Below are 20,115 nucleotides of genomic sequence, written 5' to 3' on the forward strand. Positions count from 1 at the left end.
TGGAGTACTGCATCCAGTTCTGGGCGCCACACTTCACAAGAGAAGGCTGAGGGGGGATCTTGTGGCCTGTTATAAACTAGTCAGGGGGGATCAGCAGGCATTGGGGGAGTCACTGTTCCCTCAAGCACCACCAGGAGTGATCAGGAATAACGGTCACAAGCTGGCAGAGGGTAGGTTTAGGCTAGATATCAGGAGGCGCTGCTTTACGGTCAGGGTGGCTAGGGTCTGGAACCAACTTTCAAGACAGGTGGTGCAGGCTCCTACCCTGGGGGTTTTTAAGAGGAGGTTAGATGAACATCTTGCTGGGGTCGTTTGACCCTAGTATTCTTTCCTGCCATGGCAGGGGGTCGTACTAGATGATCTACTCAGGTCCCTTCCGACCCTAGAAACTATGAAACTATAAGGATAGCAAAATGAAGCACGTAATAAAGTACGGATGTAAAAAAAAAAAATTGAAATTTAAAAAATTGGAAGGCAAGGGAAATAGGTATAACTCAAACTCTAGGGAAAAATTATTTAATGTTGTTCAAATAGCATACTTGATTTCTTTATAGGGATAAGTTACTGTTAAGCTGTTGACAAATCAGGTGCCTTTTCCAAAGTTCATTGTAGTCTTGAACAAAACATTTATCTAGGCGAGTGCTAGGAAAATGTTGGCTGATATGAAATCAGGACTTTTGCTTTGGTCTGCAAAAGATATTACCAGTAAGTTCAAATTCCATATGCGGGTAAGGAATCTTAACAGAGGTTAGTAGTCTGGAACAAGCAGAAAGTTAGTGAGAACCGTAGTAAATTGGTGAAAAAGACTGGATACAGAGGCTCCCCATTTTCAGAAAATAAATAAAAACTAGGATAGAATGGGTAGATCGTTTAATATCTTTATACTTCCCTCTGCTTAGGAACATAGGACTGGAAGGGGCCTTCTGAGTCACTGACTGCAACAGGGGTCAACTTTGTGCCACCATAAAAATTTTTATGATGACACAAAAACTAAATGAAATGATGTCATAGTAAATTTTGTGGCGCCAACAAAGGTAGTAATAATTTGTGCCACCTTTTTGCCACTGATGCCTGTTTGCTTGTGGTGGGAGACTGTGGGCTGCCAGAAACTCCCCTGGCCTCAGGGGCCCAATCCTGGGGAGGCAAGGACTCTGGGTGCCCTGTTCTGCTTTGAGGCATGTGCCTACAAGTGGGGAAACCCCCACTCCCTAGGGGAGCTTTGCCCTCTGTGCTTACAGAGCCACACTGGGGGAACGATTCCCCCACTGTGGTTTGCAACTGGAGGGGAGAAGCCCTCTGCACATGCAGACACACACTAGGAAAATGATTCCTCAGGCACAGGTCTGCATGTGCAGAAGGGGGAGCTCCCCTAGGTGTTTCCCTCTCTGCTTACACATGGGCCCTGACCATGGGGCAGAAGCATGGTAGATGTGCTGGTGACCAGCTCCCTTTTCTTCTTGCTGCACCAGGGTGAGGGCACCACCTGCAAGCAGAGGGGGAAACTCCTGGGAGAGCTCTTGAATCCCATGTTGGGGGAACCCCCACAGCCCAGCATGGGGGCACATCTGCAGGTGGGTGTTTCCCTGCTTGCAGGTGCACCCCCCCAAGTCGGGGTGGGGCATCCAGGGCCACCCAGGATCAGGCCCTTGAAGCTCTGGGAAGGGCAGGGGACCAACTCTGGGGAACAACAGCCTTGACATCTGTTAGACATCCTTGAGGCAGGTGAGCTGTGACCTGACATACTGCAGCACAGCTGATCCTGCTGTAAAGAGGACGTCTGTTTCCAGCCATTAAGTCCAGTATCCTACTACTGCAGGCAGCCACCTAAAGAAATATCCCTTCCATAAACTGATCAAGCTCCATCTTACAACTAGCTTGTTGGTTATTTGTCTACGCTACTTCAGTTAGGAGGATGTTCTAGCAAATGTCTTCTAATTTCCAGTCTAAATTTACTCATGGTCAGTTTATACTCATCTGTTTTTGTACTGGTATTATTCTTCAGCTTAAACCGTTCTTTTATCTTCTTGGTATGTACTCCTTTTATATATTTATATATAGCAGTCACAGCTTCTCTTAGCCTTTGTTTTGCTAGAGTAAACAAGTCAGCTGTTTTTAGGTCCTGTATTGTAGAGTAGGTGCTCCAGTCTCCTGATCATCTTAAGAGCTTTCTGCATCTGCTCCAACTGAATTTCAGTTCTTCCTTGAATGTGAGTGACCATAACTGTACACAGTATCCTAGATGAGGTCTCATTACGCTGTGATTAAATACTGTTTTATTGCTAATGGATATACCTTGCAACTTACATCCAAGGATTGTATTTTTGTCACTTTTTCCCTTCTCCCTCTGCTCCTGCATGATCAGACCAATCTTTTGTGGCAATGTGTTCTTGTAGAATGAACTATGTACCTCTACCAAGGGTCAGCACAAGATAAATGCTCAACTTAATGGTCATTAAGGTGGACTGCAAGTGCTGCATCAGTGTGAGGCCTGTCTTCTGCATGGGGGTAAATTTCACTCCTATTGGGAATCTTGCTATTGGTATTGAGATAGGTTTCATTTTATTTTGTTGGCATGTCAGTTTTTTGGGAGGACATTTCCACCACTCTGTTCTATATCTTGTGTGTCTCCTGTCAGTTGACCTACCTTCTTTCTCAGCTCAGCAGTTTAAAACCCCAAGGTAAAATTTTGTTCTGTGACTGAGAGCATAGCACAAAACATCAGGCTTAATGGAACGTGGACAAGCCCAAAGGTGGATGTGCCATTCCATTATTTTTGTACTTCTAAGCTTCTGGATCACTACTATGATGAGGCAGCCCTTGATGTAACCTAATTAATCATCTAATTTATAACAGTTTCCTCAGTTTACCCTGTGGCTTAGCATAAGCCAGAATCACTTTAGTGGCATCTGCTAAGATCTTGACTCTTACCTTCCCTTGCCACATTTCCCATGCAGGGGTTTCTCAGTTGATTTGTCTGGGTTAGGAGCATTAGTGGTTAGAGATACTTACTATGCAACAAAGTCTATCTCTGTCATATTCAGAGGGCTGCACTATCCCTGTTTTGAATATGTTTGTCAAAGGAGACTACAAAAAGGACAGGGGTCGACAAAGAGTAACCAGCTAAGCTGCTTTAGTAATATGGAAAAAAGAGTTAGGAGAGGACAGATGAATTTTCTAGCTGAATTTCTCCTATGATTTATTTAAAGACAGTTGGATGTTTGTACATTTATGTGGAGAATTTGCTGTGTTGCCAATGCCCAGTATTCAAAAATCATGAGTCAGGCCTCAAACAATTATGAGATCACATATCTGTATACAGATATTGTGTTCTTTTTATTTGACTTCCGGGTTTTTTTGAGCCTTTAGAGTAGACTTAGCCCACGTTTTCAATTTTTTTCACAAGTACAAGGGCTAAAATATATTTATAATGAAAGCTGATATTCTCATATAAAACATAACTCTTGTACTGAAGATTTAAGGAGAAAATATGATGAGACTCCCAAAAAACGTATATGAACTGCCAGCACTGAACTTGCCCATAGGTGCCAGGGTTATAGGCCTTTACAAAAGTCTTGCTGTAGTTCTTTATATAGACTTCTTACCAACCGTTAGGATTGAGTATGGATAATAGGGGCAGTTTTGTCCTTTGTGACTGGCCAAGGTATTTTCTCATGCCGGGGTTTTAGGCTGGCAAAGACCACTTCCTCTGTAAGTCAGGCTGCTCTGGGAGACTGGGATCACTTTTTCTTGCCTGACCTTTATTTTACATGAGGCACTTTCTGAGCACTGCTGGTGGGATTTGACAGTCATTTCCCTTGATTGTTTTTTGGCAGCATTGGTGCCATGTTGGATATTCTTCCTGATGAGCTACAGACGCTCAGAAACTTGCTTGACAGGAACTGTAAGCCACTACAGTTTCCTGAGGAAAAACATGCACACGAGGAATCTGATTATTTTTCAGAGCTGCCATCATTTTTAGGTTGCTGGTTGCATCTCTGGATGCATCCAAGAGACACAGCTTAATTCTCAGCAAATTATAGTAACTGCTGAAGGATAGAGCCAGGTATACTATTTGGGTACCCTGTAAAACAATAAGAAGTTGGTTATTCCCCACAAATATGAAAAACATAATTGATTCCCACTGTTTATTACCAGGGGTGAATCCAGGGGGTGTGCATTGTTGTGACTGCATGCCCCCCTTTTGGATTGGACTTTTTAAATTCCCCAATCTGGGAAGAATCCCCCCCTTCCCCTCTATGCTTTAAGGGGAGTCCCTTCGCCTCCCCCTGCTCCTGCTTTTTGGCTACTCTTTTCCCTAGTATCCCAGGGCAGGGGAAGCTTCAAAGCTGCTCACGTGCTCCAGCGGGGCTGTGCAGGGGCTTGTCTCAGCTGGGAACAGTGACAACAGCAGCAGCAGTGGGGAAAGGGGGTGAGCTCCCACTTCTCATCCCTGTTCCTGGGGGACTGGACAGGGTGGGGAGCCCATCCCTTAGCTCATCACCAATGCTGCCTCTTGCTGAGCCCAGCCCCCAAGCAGCCTGGATAGAGTGGTCAGGAGAGGTGTTGAAACTTGCCCCATCCCTAGAACAGCAGGGGAAGGCAGGGGGATAGAGGAAAGAGAGGAGAGAGGACATGCCTTTGAGAATGGAAGTGAAGTGGGATTCTTACCTGCTTTGGAGACTTCAAAAATTCCCCAAAGGCTTCTGTGGTGAGGTCTGTCCACATTTGTGGGTTACAAAGGAGGAGACTGGGAGTTGAGGGTGTAGCCACCCCTGCAGCACAGGTGGCTGCTCCTATACCCCCTTAGCCAAATCCTGGACCTGCCCCTGACTAATACCATGGTCCTACACGTATCATGAAGTGATTGATTTATACATCATCTGTGTGTAAGGTGTCCAGGTAGCGAGGTGTGTTAGGGCTTGTGTACATTATGAATGACCCAGAATAGGTCTTTTTTGTTCACATTGGAAGTGGTTAAGCTGAACCACAAAGATACTCTTTAGTGCAAAATGAATGTGCTTACATAGAAAGCTAGTGTGAAGTAGCTGTTGTGCTCATACTTAGCTTCTTTTGCAACAGTTTCCCCATTTAGAAAAGACGGGTTCATTCTCAAAGCTTCTGCTGCAGAAGTGGATCCCAGCTAGCTATTTGATCAGCGCTCTGTGTTTTCCAGGTTGCCTTCTCAAGGGAAGGGCTTAACATTTAGTTTCAAAAAACAAAAAGGCTGGGATTCTCTTTTCCAATTCCAAATTCTGTCAAATCAAGGAGTTCCACATTACTGGGCTTGCTTGACTCATAGTTCAGCTCTTCTCAATGTGTTTATTACAAATTGCATTGCTAGGTGCAGAAATCTGAAGATCAGTAGGCATTTATACATGTGCTTGGGGGTGAGGAGCACTTTAATTAGAGCAGCTCTGTGAGCCGCTCTTATTAAAGTGCCTGGAGCGTCATGTGTATCAGTGTCCCTGCGCTGAAAAATGGTGGTGCGGGCACTTTAACTAAAGCTCATCAAACAAGCTTTAGTTAAAGCTCCCCACTGCCATTTTTCAGTATGGGGATGCTGATACACATGACTCTTGAGTTTACTGGAGTGCGGTAATTACCTGCTGAGCAGATTAATCAAGTCTGCTTTGACGCACTATAATTACAGTGCATTGGAGCAGCCTCACTGCATGTGTATCGGCGCCCAATGTGTCCTGAACCTGCCATTTTTCTAATTCGAGCAGGTTTTCTATTTTTATACATCCAATTTTATATGCATGCTTAAATCTGTCTCGCGCTGACTTCTTCATTAGTTTATTTGATTCCTAGTTCAATGCCTAGTAACAGTGCTGGTTTTTTTATAAATTAAAAAATATTTGCCTTGGACAGTTTGTCTAATGAGCTAGGGATATAAGGACAGTGTGCTTGTGTCTTGTGCAGACATTCAAATAGGTTTTTTTCTGTAAAATGATGGGAGAAAAGCAAAAAAAGTAACTCAAAACTCATCAGAATGCAGTCTTCCAGTAGCCCAGATCCCTGGCTTTTGCATGAGAGTATCTTGCATAAGAGTAAAAAATATCACCTGTCCTTCTACTCTCCCTCTCTCTCATTCTGTTATTTGTTCACAGCTTGTACATATTGGAGATTGCCTAGCCCCAAAGCATTTGATTTCAGTGTCCTGGATTTTCAGATCTAGATGTTCTAGTAAAATGGTGGAATGGTGGAAATTATTTGTGGGGAAATATAAGTGGTGGTAAAGTAAATGTAAAAGTCCTACTGATTCATGCCTCATTGAATTATAAAATGATTCAGACCTCACTAATTTCAAATACTGTAACATTCAACTATCATCAGAACTGTACAGTAAAGTGTATAAAGGGACTAGGAGGATGAGAAAGAGAAGGCTGGCTTATTCTTCCTTCTGTCTCCCAGTGTGCGAATGATATAGTTCTTAGGCACTCTCAGATTTATTCTGGGTTGCAGCCTGCATGTTATCTTTTCAGAGGAAAGAATTTTCATGTTGGAGAGCATTCAGTTTTTCAATATTGGTTTCTCATTAGCCTTTTAGTGTACTTTTGCCATTTGAAATGCTAATGATAAGCTGTAGCAGGGAGCTTGGTGCTCCTGCTACTTCAAGGGAAGGCAGGCTGCAGGAGAAACAGGCTGCACATGAGGCAGAAGAGCAAGCAAGGAAACCACATGACCCAAAAGGGGCTAGGTTTGCAGGCTATAAGCTCAAGGCCTGAGCTGGGCTGGCAGTCTGACCTGGGAGCCATGGAGAGAAGAGCTGCTGAGCAGAAGGGCAGCAGGAAGGCTCCGGACTAACACCTGAGCTGGGCTACATGATACTGGTGGCTTAGGGATGGAGACTGTAGGGGAGGTGGAGATCTCAGTTTACTTGGGAGTAGGGCCAGGGCCTATGGGATAGGGGCCAAGGCCAAGAAGCAGAGCCAGAGCTGAAGGGGTGAGAGCAGGCAGGGTCAAGGAGCCATGGAGGGATGGAGATCTCAACTAGTCCAGGAGTAGGGCTGAGGCCCACGGGATAGAGACCAAAAATGAGGAGCACAGCCACAGAGTGATGAGAGCAGGCAGGGTCAGGAACCCATAGCCCAGGAGGAACAAGAACAAGCAAGGCCAATGGGCCTGTAGCCTAGGAGGGGTGAGAACCATTGTCAGGGAGGTAAGAGGGTCAGTGATGGGCAGCCAGGGTCAGTGAGGGGCAAGAGCCATGGCCAGGGACCCATAGCCCAAGAGGGGCGAAAACAAGCAGGGCTAGGGGAACCATAGCCTGGGAGGGGCAGAATCTGTTGGAAATGATGAGACCTGAGCCCAGGTGGGGAGAGAATGCAGGCCTGAGCCCAAGAGAGCTTGAGATCATTTGAGGTACAGAGGCCTGAGCCCAGCAGGGGCTGGGACGGTTAAATCATAGGGACCAGAGGCCCCAACAGTATCGGAGACTGTTCTGGGTTTAGAGGCCTACATTAACTGGGGTTGACACTGGGGTTGAAGGCCCATGGATGAGAGATGGACTGGGTTGGACGATGGGGCTTAATGCTTGATAATGATTGGTGGCATCTGGGAGGCTTGGGCATAGCTAAAAGGGGAAATGAAGCCACATAATTAGCAATGAGCAGTGACACCTGGGTTCATGAGTATGAGATCTCACTTGGGGGGAAGCCCTGGGGTATCCTCCCTCTTTTTAAAAGCAGAATTACACTAAGGTTGGCAGGAGAGTAGAAGGGGAGATTGCCTAAAGAAAGTAAAAGTGACAAAAGCTGAGTGGGGCTCCAGGGGCCTTGCCCACCACCACCCCTTTCTTTGGATAGCTCCTGTAGTAGGGAAACCATCACGTAAAAACAATTATGAAGTGTCAACTATAATGGCAATATTTTGTTTAGTTGAGTTCCATGCCCATATTGTATTCAGCCCTTTTACCAGAGTTTGAATGTAAGTCCAATCTGAAAAAGCATAAGATATGTATCACCAGGCTCTGAGCACTCTTGACAGAAAGAGACAAACAGCAGTAGAAGCCAGCAACCTTTTTTCCAGAGAACTAAAATTTTCTATTTCAGCTATCACACAACACTTACCTCCCTGCTAAATATCCACCAGCTTGTTTGAAATCCCCTGAACCCACCACCACTTCCCATAAACACTTTCCCCCTCTATATGTATGTTGGTTTATACCAGTGATTCCCAAAGAGTGTCCCACAAGAGCAGTGGAAGTGTGCTGTGAAAAATGGGCTGGATGAGGCTCTGGCAGCCCTGGCCTTACATGGCAGAATTGGGCTCTGGCCATGCCAGCTGTATGTTGTGGGGTCAGGCCCACAGACCAGATCTGGCCTATGAACTGGTTAGTGGAATGTGTGGCCAGAAAAAAATTGTGCCTCGGGTATCAAAAGTTTAGGAAACACTGATTTATACATTTGCTTCCCAGAATGGAGCTACCTATTCTTTGTCTTTATTTGTTGTTTATCAAAGTGCATCAAAAAGAAGGTTTTGTATCATACCCCAAAGGTCAAATAATTACGGGCTATTTTGAACCAAGCTGGGGAGTGAACTCTGAAGTTGAGGAGTCCTCACAAAGTCTATCTTGCTAGCAGCTATTCTTTTAAAGACCCAGGGACCTCTGCCTCCTCTCTCTCTGCTCATCTCAACTGTGGCAGTGTCACATGGGCAGAGAAGCAGTTGTTTGGATAAGATAGCCGTAGGCCATTTAGTGTTTCTAGGTCAGAACCAATACATTAAACTCCACTCAAAAACTAATAGGCAGTCAACACAGATTTTGAAACACTAATGCTGTGTGCTTACTCGAAGACTGCTTAACTTGCGTTCTTGCATATGGCACCAGTTTAAATCTAAGTAGATTTAAGGTGAGGTCCTTTGAAAAGTGCATTGTAATATTCTAGTTGTGACAAAGGCAAGGATGGCAGTAGTGAAGTCTGCATCAGAGAAGGAGAGAGAGAGAGAAAGAGAGGATTGCAATTTACTGACCAGACACAAATGGAAATAGGTGTACAATTACCTAGCAGCGACCCAGAGCATAACAGAAACCTCAGATTACAAATCTGAATGAAAAACAGCAGACACTCTCTGTGTGAAGAGTTGATACAATCTTTACTGTGTCCTCCCACTGTTTCTCTCTACCAATGATTTCTCAGTCCAGATTAAGCCTCAACCAGCTCACTCTTATTCAAGCCCCGATTACTGCCATACACAGTAACATTTGATTGCACTGTATGGTTTGAACAAAGTGGAAAGGAGGACTGGGTCATCACTGACTTATTGAAAAAATGTAAACCCACAAACTGGTTTAAGTGATCAGAAACTGGTTTAAACTTGTAACAGAACATAGGTTCACTGTACATAAACCAGTTTTAAAATAGCTGAAACTGGTTTAAGATAAACCTGGTTGAATGTACAGTAAAAGCTCAGTTATCTGGCATCCCCCAGGCTAACAAAATATGCTGGTTAATTGAGTGGTGCAGGCTGATGCTTCTCCCGCTGTGTCCGGGGCATCCCTGTGCCCCTCCCATGGCATCGTGGGACAGGGAGACGGGCCCCGCACAGCCTGTTATGCTCCCGGGCTGTGGGGGCTCAGCAGCTCAGGTTGCTTTGCCCCTGGGGATGGGGGCTCAGAGAGACCAGAAATGCCATGGTGACCACTTCCAGTTTCAGTTTATCTTACAAGCCGGCATGCCGGTTAATTGAGCATGCCAGCTTGTAAGATGCCTCAGAGTGCTAGCCAGGGTGCTGGGGCCTGGCAACATACTCCTTGAGCAGCAAGTGGGGAAAAGCCTGGGACTGTGCAGGCCAGGGTGCGGGTTTAAACCCCTCCCTAATCAGAGCTCCTGCTGGGCCTGGCCATGACCCCCCCCCCAGCTCAGTCCTGTGAGAGGGAAGGGAGGGCTGCTCTAGTACTCCCCCCTCCCCCTCCATCTCCCCCCCAGCTTCTAGCTAGCCTGAGTCACTGCAAACATGTGCCTGAATTTCTTCAGTCCAGAGGGAATGTCTGTTCAGTTGCAAACCAGGTCAGCCTAGGCATATTAGACCAGAGGCAGGATGGCTTTCCCACCTGCCAGCTCCCCGCTGCATGGCTGGACTGTGGAGCTCAGCAGGAGCTGGCCCAACCCCAAGGACTGGGGCAATCCTCATGGTCCTCCCCTGCCTCCCCCTGCCCCCCTTCTTCCCTGAATTTTCTGCGCTGGCACAGCCATGAACAACCCCATGGTCCCAGACTGGGGGTTGGGCCCTGCTGTTGTAGGAGCCTGCTGGGTCTTCCCCTGGGTACTGCTGCCCCTGGCTCCTGTCATCTTTGACTGGAACCAAGGACAGATAAATATTAATTTTCTAAATTTTTGGGGTCCCTGTGAGCCGGATAGGATGGCCTGACAGGCCATATTTCACCCACCCCTAGATTAGACTAACCTAACCTAATCCAGGCTTAGGTTTTTTGAGTGTCTGTCCCTAGCCTGAGTGAAATGAATTTAAAAAAAAAAGTCCCTAAAAGGTTTTGTAAAATGAAAATCAGACAATGTACTGTTTGACTCATATGTCATTAGGCCCAAAGGTATCATCATTATGACCCTCTGGTTCAAGTTTCCGAGTAAAACCACCCATAGATTTCAGTCAGTGATTCGTGCATGGAGCCTATAACTTAATGCTTGAGGTACAACACCTTGTTTTAGGAAGACATCCATTTTTGAACAAAAGATTTTAAAGGATGAGAATACACCACATCTGTTGTGAAACTGTTCCACTCTTTATTTACCCCTTCTAGACTGAATTTGTCTAGCCTCAGTTTCCAGCCATTGGATCTCATTATGTCTTTGCCTCCCAGATTAAAGAGCAGAGTGCATGTTCACTTTGGAAATATATCCGTTCTTTATACATAATAACTACAAACCTTTTCCAAAATAAACAAAGCTCCAATAACCAGGTTCCCTATCTGAGTCCCCCCTTGCCTTGACTCCCTTGCCAGTGACTCCATCCTCTTCTGGTTTCTAGATAGTTTAATAAACTTCCTGGGTTTTTTTCTTAATAGGCACAATAGGAACCTTAACAGTCGCATCATTTCTTTTTTGATGTTCTTCTTAGAATAAAAGTTTTAATTCTTAGACTGGAACTGGAGCTTTATATTAACAATATGTGTAAGCTTTCCAACATAAGGTAAATAAATATAAATATTTCAGAAGAACCCATATGGGATTGTTTTTCTGAGTAGACCCCTTCCACATATTTTTTACAGTCTTGGATAATCCATCTCTCCTCACTAAATACCACAATGGCCTTATCTACACATTGTATAAGAGAAGGGTTAATGTGGAACCACAAGCCATGAACTATCACAAGCCAGCCCTTTATATTCCAATTGCAATCCTATTGCAAGCCATATATTCCTGCTCAGGCTTCAAGCAAGTCGATACCACCTGATGGCAGTAATGAAGTCAGCTACCACATCTACTAATATGGACCACCTGATCGGCAGATCTGCCTCAGTAACTTCTTTGCCATTTCATTGTTGTAACTGGTCTGAGGCCAAATTGACAAGCAATAAAGAGATTAGGAAGTTTTATTCAGAGTTCTTACCACTACTTTCTATATAATCCTAACTCAAAATGGAAGGTTATCATCATGCCTGTAGAGATGAATGATGGTTTCTTGAACAAAAGTTATAAACAATGTATTTTAAGAGAGCTAGGACAGTTTCTAACAACTACAGGCTTGATTTACTAGTTCCCCACCAGACTTTACCACCCAAGCACATATTATGGAATGAATTTGTCCATATGCCTCTGGGACTTAAATGAGCACTCCTAACTTTAGATAACTCAGAGACAACCTAGTCCCCACTCCTTTAAAATTTTTGTTTTGTAAAAAGTTTAGTTTATATATGAATGCTTTTCTCTACAAAATTGCAGAATGGCCTTGGAGTATCTCATAAGAGGAGATAATCAGGTCAGCTACCAGGAGACTGCTTGGATTAAGCAGACAATTTGCTAGGAGTGTGCACAGCGGGCCCTGTTTGTTTCGGATTCTGCCCAAAGTAGGGACAGTGATTTGATTAGTTGATTTGGATCACTGTCCCTGATTCGATTTGGCCGAATCTGAATCTGAGATTTGATTCTGATTCAGAGAATCAGCGATTTAGACATAGACACAGTTTTAAAAGTTTTTTCTAAATACCTCATGGTATCAGTGTGGCTTGTGAACACTGCGATGCTGAGGTGGATGGAACATCCCACAGGATCGTGGGGGGGCCCTCCATGTGCTTGGCGGTGAACCCGGAAGTGGACCAGAAGTACTTCTGGTCCACTTCCAGGTCTACCAGGGAGCATGCAGGGGGGCTGCCCATGCCCCCCAGGCTCAGCGATTGGCTGCAGGGGGACCCCAGGAGGCACCAGTCGCCAAGCCAGGGGATGTGGGGGGCCCCCCCGGCGTGCTCTCTGGCAGACCCAGAATTGGACTGGAAGTGCTTCTGGTCCACTTCTGGGTCTGCTGCTGAATGCGCTAGGAGGTCCCCTGCACTCCTGTGGCATGCTCTATCCACCCCAGCATCACAGCATTCACAAGCCACCTGCTACCCAGAGGTACGTAGAAAAAATATTTAAAGCTGTGTCTATGTCCGAATCTTTCAGAATCTCTCCGAATCGATTCAGAGGGTTCCAATTCGATTTGGAGAGATTAAAGGTACTCTGGTTCTATTCAGAGTCAGAGATTTGGCCACTGAATTGGGCTGAATCTCAGCTGAATTGAATTGGAGACCGAAGCTTTGCATCGCCCTACTATTTCCTACCACAAACAAATCTGTGGTTGCAGTGACTGATATGAAGAACAGACTTTACCTATTGCACAGCCATGGCATACATTTTCAAGGTTTCTTTATCATAATCAGTCGTCATAATCAGCCCATGATTTCTGCCACTCGTGTCCCAGCCATCTTCCCACACTTCATCTGCCACAGTAAACTTTTCCTCTGAAGTTCTTTGTCAGTCCTCAAAAATGTGTTGAAAAGTGTCTGGTATAGATGATGCTTGATCTTGAACTGCATTCACTTCATTTTAGCATTTTTCACAGTTTCCACCATCCATCCCTTGTCCTGTCATGTTAAGTCAAATCATTTTCTTATTTTGATTACATGTCTTGGTGTGTTCTGATTACTATTTCAATTTGTGCTGTGGATTTTCACTTTCTTTCAAATATGATTTTAGGTACTAGCCCCTCTGAATGTGATGGATATTATACGCCTGGGGACAAATGCTTTTCCTAAGATCATCTGTATTTGGGGAAATGTATAATTAGTGTATCCAAGAATCATATCTACTTACAAAAAAAAAAAAAAAAAGACCACCCTTATATAAATTACAAATGTGTGGAATTCCATTGTCTGTTTGCATAAGCAGAAACATTTTCAGTTTTTCACCCAATTGTTTCTCTGTGTACAGTCCATTTTCTAATTAAGCAGTTTGGAAGCAGAGGATCATAAAAGGCATGTTTTCTCAAACACAGTCCCAATGAAATGAAGCAGAACCTGGTACAATATCTCCAGCCAGATGGCAGAGGCACCTGGCCTGTTCCATGCTTATGAGAGATGCAACAATTTAAGGGATTGACATTTTAACACTCCTTCTCCCTTCCTCCCCCCGCGCACACATTGAAATTATTTTCTAGCATAATAATTTTTTACGTTGCTGAAATTCCATTCCATCACTGCAGATCATCCCCATGTTCAGAAACTCCCTCTGCAAACACAGCACTTGAAATTATAATTAGCTCTGCACAAACAGTAGACATGCAAGCCATGTCACTTCAGTAGCTAAGAAGCTGGGTGCTAGTCTCTAGTCTCTCATTATGTCCTTGTAAATCTACTGGTTCCATGCAAGAATCCAGGAGGGACCAGAGTGTTTTGCCTTACCCACTCATATATGGACAATATTGAATCTGTTTCTGTTATTTGAAATCAGATATGAATAAAACTCAATATATTGGTTGACAGTCTGTCTGATTTCCCCTAAGCATCAAATGTTAAGAAGATGTAATTCATATATCTGTGAGCTCAGGATTCAACAGCAAAAACTGTCAGAGTTGCATTGATTTAAGGTAAAATGGGAGGGGGAGCTCATCTGTCCAGCAGTTCACTATTGGCTTCTTATTACAGCATTCTCCCCCGAGACACACTCTGCATGCTCATTCACCCACCTCCTTCTCTCCCCTCCCCCTCTTTTCCTACCCCTTCATTACTGATTCACAGCGAGAGGCAGCAGCGGCAGCAGCCACGCTTGTCACGAATCAGGGATTGCAATGAGCTCATCCTTTTCTCTTTGCAGCTTCGTAACTGCCCTGGCTTTATTGCTCTTATTGCTGCTGCTGTCTGCTCACACACGCATCCACAGATACTGTGGGCCCTGCTAGCTGTCCTTTGCTTTTCTCTCATCAGAGCTTTCCTGCACTCGTTCTCTGCCATTTTCCTGCTTTCCAGATATATTTATTCCACGTTTTCTTTGGTTTGTTTTTTAAATCTACTTTGGACTCAGGCTAAGTCAGAACATTGGATCATACTCTTCCTTGATTCCTAGCAAAGATGCTCTTCTCTGTCTGAGACGTTCTCTGTGATTCCCTGCTATAGACAGGAGTGCGATCCTATTTGGGAGAAGTGAGGCTGGCTCCCATAATATTGCAGTTCTTGAAATTGGTTAAAAGCCTGTGCTTCTCACTCTGGATACTTACTGCTTACTGCTCATGGAAGAAGGGGTACCTTGCACAACCCCAGCTGCCAAGCTCACACCACCTGTCAAAAAGTCACAGGACATGCATGACGAGAGGAGCAAGCTGGTGAATGAGTATGCATGTCGAGTGCTGGAACTTCTGGGGATGGGGCATCGCCTGTTTGTGCCTCGGCTACTTGCGGTGAGATCACTTTTTCTTGAAATTAATACATAGTGAACCTGCCACCCTCCTTTCCACTACCTCTGTCTCTGGGGATCCTCTGCATCTACTAGAGACGTGAGGATTTCCCCATTTTTCCCTTGCTTTACACAGCCCACCTACAAAACACGGATTCCTGCCTTCTGCCATTCTGTGCAATGACTGGATGATGCTCCCATCTGAGCCCACTAGTGCCACTCCTTAACTGGCCTGAAGGGTCACAGTTGGGGCTGTATTATAAAGGGTTTTTCCCCCCCTTAGAGCCACAAATGCTAGTGTTCTCAATTCCATGATGATTGCAAGTACAGTGGTATGCCCTGTCAGATCCTAAATGTAAGATGCACTGGTACGTAGCGTTTGGAATGCTTAATTTCTGATGCCAGATATTCATTTCTACAAGACAGAGAATTTCCTCCATATTTTTAGGAGTAGTGCTGGATATGTGCTTCCTTCAACTGTTTCTCTGGTTGACTATGATTAACAGAGTTGGAAATCTGAACATGCCTTAAAAATGTTTCAGAGAAAGAAAATGGTTAACAGTACTCTTATCCATTGGAATGACTGAACTGTGTGTCTGTGAAATGGCCTGAAGCTGGTGTGGCTTGTTATGATACAGACAAGTCTGACCTGCTTTATCACTTGTGCTGCTGTACAAAGCTAGAACAACTAAAATAGTTAAGATCAAAGATGCTGAAAATCAGTACCCAGTCCTGTCCAGTTATTTTCTGTGGTATGGTAACTAGACTTAGCTACAATGCTGTACTGTAATTGGTCCCAGGTAGTTCTATACCAGTATTTCTTAGTTGAACATACATATTTTGACTAGTCTGTTTTTTGTGTGTACTACAGTTATGTAACTGGACTTGCACAGTTTTACACTAGGGAGTTGGCATGGAGTTTTTTCTTCATTGCCATACTCTTAACTAGTCCTGCGCTGTAGCTTCCTAGAGTGACCTGGCTTGTTTTTATCTTGTGTTACAGAAATCTATCGCCCTCTTCTGCAGCATACCTAAGTATGAAATGCAATCTATTCATTGTGAGATGCTTAATGGATAAGATGATGTGTGGCGATTACACCAGGACATTCCCTGCATTTGTAAAATACTAAGTCAAAATACAATTACTTTCAATTACTTGGAGAGAGGACAATTTTAAATAACATCACTTGCTGTGGGGGTGGGTTTAGGACTCATCAGAGGCTAATTATATAGATTTAAATCAGTCATACTTGTAAGCATTATCCAAGCTTACCTCAGTAACACTACTAATGCACCTAAATCCTGATCTGTCACCCCTTCTTTTCCAATCTTAAGCCTCACTTAAGTATGGACTGCCAAGTCAAACCCAATCATTTTGTGATGGGGCTGAAGGAAGCTTAGGCAAAACCACCAAGCTCCTTTTTTTTTACTTGCAACTTGATCAGGATTTGTACTCAGGTTTCTAGATATGAAAGATCAGTGAAATAATAGTGCATCACCAAGTCACCTTAGCTTTGCTATTTGACATTATTGTGTGTATTAAAAAAGATTACTCTTGCCAGTAAAGGGTCTTGATTTCTGCAGTGAGAATATATACTCATCCAGTCCAGGTTTTATTAATGAAATAAATTCCTCGTGTTACACATCCCCTTATAAATAAAGGCATGGAACTTATGACTGAAAAAAAAAGAAGGTGGTGGCTCTAGAAACCAATGTTGTAGCTAAAAATGGTATATAATCCTAACTGTATTTGCTTTTCTGCAAAATTAAGGCCTGATTTCTTCTGTAGATGTAGAACTATGTTCCCTTGGAGTCATTTTGCAAATAGATACCCCAAATATACGGAATACCTATCATAGTGGAGTTACATGAAAAATATAATCTGTAACAATTCTGTAACTAGCCTTGTGGAATTCTGCAGTTCCACTCATCTGAATCAAGTACATCTGATGATAGGCAGATGACACAGAATTATTTTATGTGGGTTTTTTCCTTTATTACCAGCATAAAAAATGAGTAGATTTTGTGTTTGGGTTTGTGCATTGTCACAAAAATTATACAAGGCTAAATTAACATTGCCTTCTGGGAGTCAGTATCTGCATATAGCATGTATCAACTTAGAGACATTTGAGTAGGGAGACACTACTGTACATGTTTAGAATTACAAATTAGCAGTTCAGTTATATTTGTTAATTTACCATGCATAACATTTAAGCCAAGAGTGTACAAACTTTTCCCCGTATAGAAATGTGGGTTAGAGGTGTGATTTTTATACCAACTGAGACCCTGGCATAGACAAAATTATACCTGGAAATAATGCTTTCACCAGTACAATTTATTTTTTGAGGACAAGTGGTATAAGCGATGCTGACAAAAATCACTCTACCTGTAGAGCTACATCAGCAGATCTTTCCCCGTCTAAGCTAGGCCTTAGTTCTTACAATTTATCCTCTTACACCACTAGGAAATACAGTAGTCCAGGTTTATCTTACTGGGGTTATTTATGGTGTTGGATACATAGCTAATGCTATGTATCCAACACCATAAATAGCAGTGCTCCCCAAACGTTTCCTCAGCATGACCCCATTTGTGGGCCCATTTCCTCAGCATGATCCCACTTTCTCAGCATAGCCCCTCACTTCCAACCCACAGCCCCCCACCACCATGACCCCATCTGCTGATGTTGTGACCCACAGTTCAGGAACCGCTGGCTTATAGGGTAATAGATTGGGGAACCACATAATATACATCCTTGCAGTTTTCCTACTACTAGTAGAAAAGGAATAGAAAACAGATTAAGAATTAGCAGATAATCCTTGATTTTTAGATTGCCAGATTCAGAATAAGAGGTTAAAAGAAGGGACACACAGTCTGATGTATTTACTATAGAGAGTACATTTTGTAGTTTGAGAGATCAAGGTAAGATCTGTTCATCAAAGGAAGCACAGATCTGGTAGCAGGGAATTTAGTAATGAATTACAGGGAACAGGCAAATTTTCTTTTGTACTTTGTGCTGTTATTGACACCTGCTCGAGGAAGGTCCTAAACGCCACCTCTTTGATTTGGTGGCATTTTAGACTCTGCCTTTGTAGATAGAAATGCCTGCAGAAGATGCAAGGCCATGAAGAATCAAACCCAGAGAGATACAGTATAGTTGATTCAAATCTCACATGGTTTATCAGTTTCCAGGTGAGAAGAAGAGACTTAGTTGATGTTAATTTTAATGAAGTAGGTTGGAGATTTCTGCACATCAGGATAGAAGAATTAAAGAAACAAGCCAAATCATGATTATTTTTTACCTCTTTACATTCTTAGCTATTTTGGGGAGCTTAATTGTAACGTGTGTACTCAGAACAACAAGTAATTACAGCTCATTCAGTATAATGGTCACAGTTTCAAAACGGTTTTTATAGTTTATTTGGTTTTCCAATACGTATGATTTTCCAAAATTGTACCTTTGAAGCTGAGTTTCCATTATCCCTAGCAAAAAGTGCTTTTTCTGAGTTTTAGCAAAATACCTTTTGAATGTTTCGGACATCTGTGAAAATACTTAACCCATTGGGAGAAACTTGTGGGAGACGCCCTGAAATAATATCCACTCCTTTTTAAAACACAGCCATTCATTTGAATACATGAACCTAGTTATGACCATATTCATCTTAAAAATCTGCTTTGGTTTTGGTTGGAAAAAAATGGTTTAACCAAGAGAGGACTATATGAAAACTGCTTGTTGAGCATTCAAAAATATTCTTAAATCTACCAGTGTACAACACAGTATAGCGGCTCCAGTAGTTATACTGGACTTGGTATTTTGAGAGGCCTACAAAATGAAATGGAGATCTGTTTCACAAGATGAATGACTGCAGGCCAAGGAATGTACAAGACTTTACAATCTGAAGTGTGAGGGTTGCATGGTTAAAAACACAACAAAGCAGGCAATTCAAAACTTAAGATTCTACTACCAAACTAATTTGTGCCGTATCCATATATTGCTCTCTGTTGCTTTCCTTTTCTTTCCAATGAATAGATTTCCGCCTGTTGCAGAATATATGCCACAAAACATTTGCAGATGCAGTACAGTTAATGTTATTTTTGAAGGCATAGCTTTTGTATTTCTTGACTTTTGATCATTTTTACTGTAAAACTTTAATATTTCAGTGAATAGGTTCTTCATGTTAACTGCACACAGTGAGGTTGGAAGGTCCAAATATTATGGCTTCAGCTAAACACTTGATGTCTACTCTAAAACTTGATCATTTTCACCAGCTGTAGTTTCAGTTCAGCAAACTCTGTCTGGTGCACATAATTCTTATTCATGCAAGTAGTTGTTATTGTGATTGGCTACTCAAGTGACTAAGCATTTTCAGGATTAGGCCTTGTGGTTTCTAAAAATTCTCACCGATTTCACAATAGCAAGAGAACCTGAAAGCAGACTTACAAAGGCTGTTAAAAAGTCTAGTTTGATTTGAAAAGAAAAGCTTTGTTGCGATCAGGGTTTTGATCGGTAGCTTTGAAGTCGTAAATTCTGTTTTGAATGATTTGCATGTATATTTCTGGTATCCAAATTTGGTTCTATCACTTCAATTTTTTATTTATTTTTAATAAGGGGCTATGTTGGTAAAAGCTTGGAGCACCTGCACATCCAATGTTTATAGCTGCCTGTGAAAAACCTATTCAGAATAGTCCCAGCAGTTCAATAAGCCTCAAGAATTAAATAAATTTTAAAATTCCTATTGCTGGCAATGCAAAAGTGTCAAAAGGCATATTTGAAGATTGTTAGTTTGATTCAAATATGTCTTCATATATTTGTGTATTAAAAAATCACTATCTTTCAGTGTGTCCCATAGATGTTCCAGGGCAGTTTTAAATATGTTTTTTGATTTGATTTAACTGATTTATAAAGCAGTAGTTTAAAGTGCAGTATATTAGTTAAGAATACAAATAAGCTACAAAATACAGACAACAATAATTAACTTATTAACCAAGACCATTCGACCTGAAAATATTCAGCTCAAAAATAGAATAATAAAAAATTGATTCCAGCACTGATAATTTGGCTGATACGGATGGTCGATTATTAACCAGCCATATTGGCTGATACTGATCCAGTTGCCAATATGCAGCCCTGCAACTGTGAGAGCAGCATCCGCCCAGTAAGTCTGTTAGGGGGAAGGGGCATGGGGGGCAGATTGAGGCCCGCAAGGTGAGGGAGGGAGTGGGGCTGGGACAG

The 20,115-nt window shown here is 42.9% G+C and overlaps 1 protein-coding gene across 4 annotated transcripts in view; it reads left to right on the forward strand.

The window, feature by feature from the left end:
• Nucleotides 1–20,115, forward strand: part of RABGAP1L (RAB GTPase activating protein 1 like) — a 462,175-nt gene that overhangs the window by 341,869 nt on the left and 100,191 nt on the right. The window contains exon 1 of one of the 4 annotated variants that reach the window (XM_019530873.1): nucleotides 14,275–14,889. The exons of the other annotated variants lie outside the window; for them this stretch is intronic. Within the exon in view, the coding sequence (XP_019386418.1) occupies nucleotides 14,722–14,889 (168 nt within the window). The 5' untranslated portion in view covers nucleotides 14,275–14,721. Of the gene's footprint in view, nucleotides 1–14,274; nucleotides 14,890–20,115 lie in introns of those variants that run through there. 4 annotated transcript variants of the gene reach the window in all.

Source organism: Crocodylus porosus, unplaced genomic scaffold (genome assembly GCF_001723895.1).
Source record: "Crocodylus porosus isolate Cpor-Errol unplaced genomic scaffold, CroPor_comp1, whole genome shotgun sequence".
Taxonomy (NCBI): Eukaryota; Metazoa; Chordata; order Crocodylia; family Crocodylidae; genus Crocodylus; species Crocodylus porosus.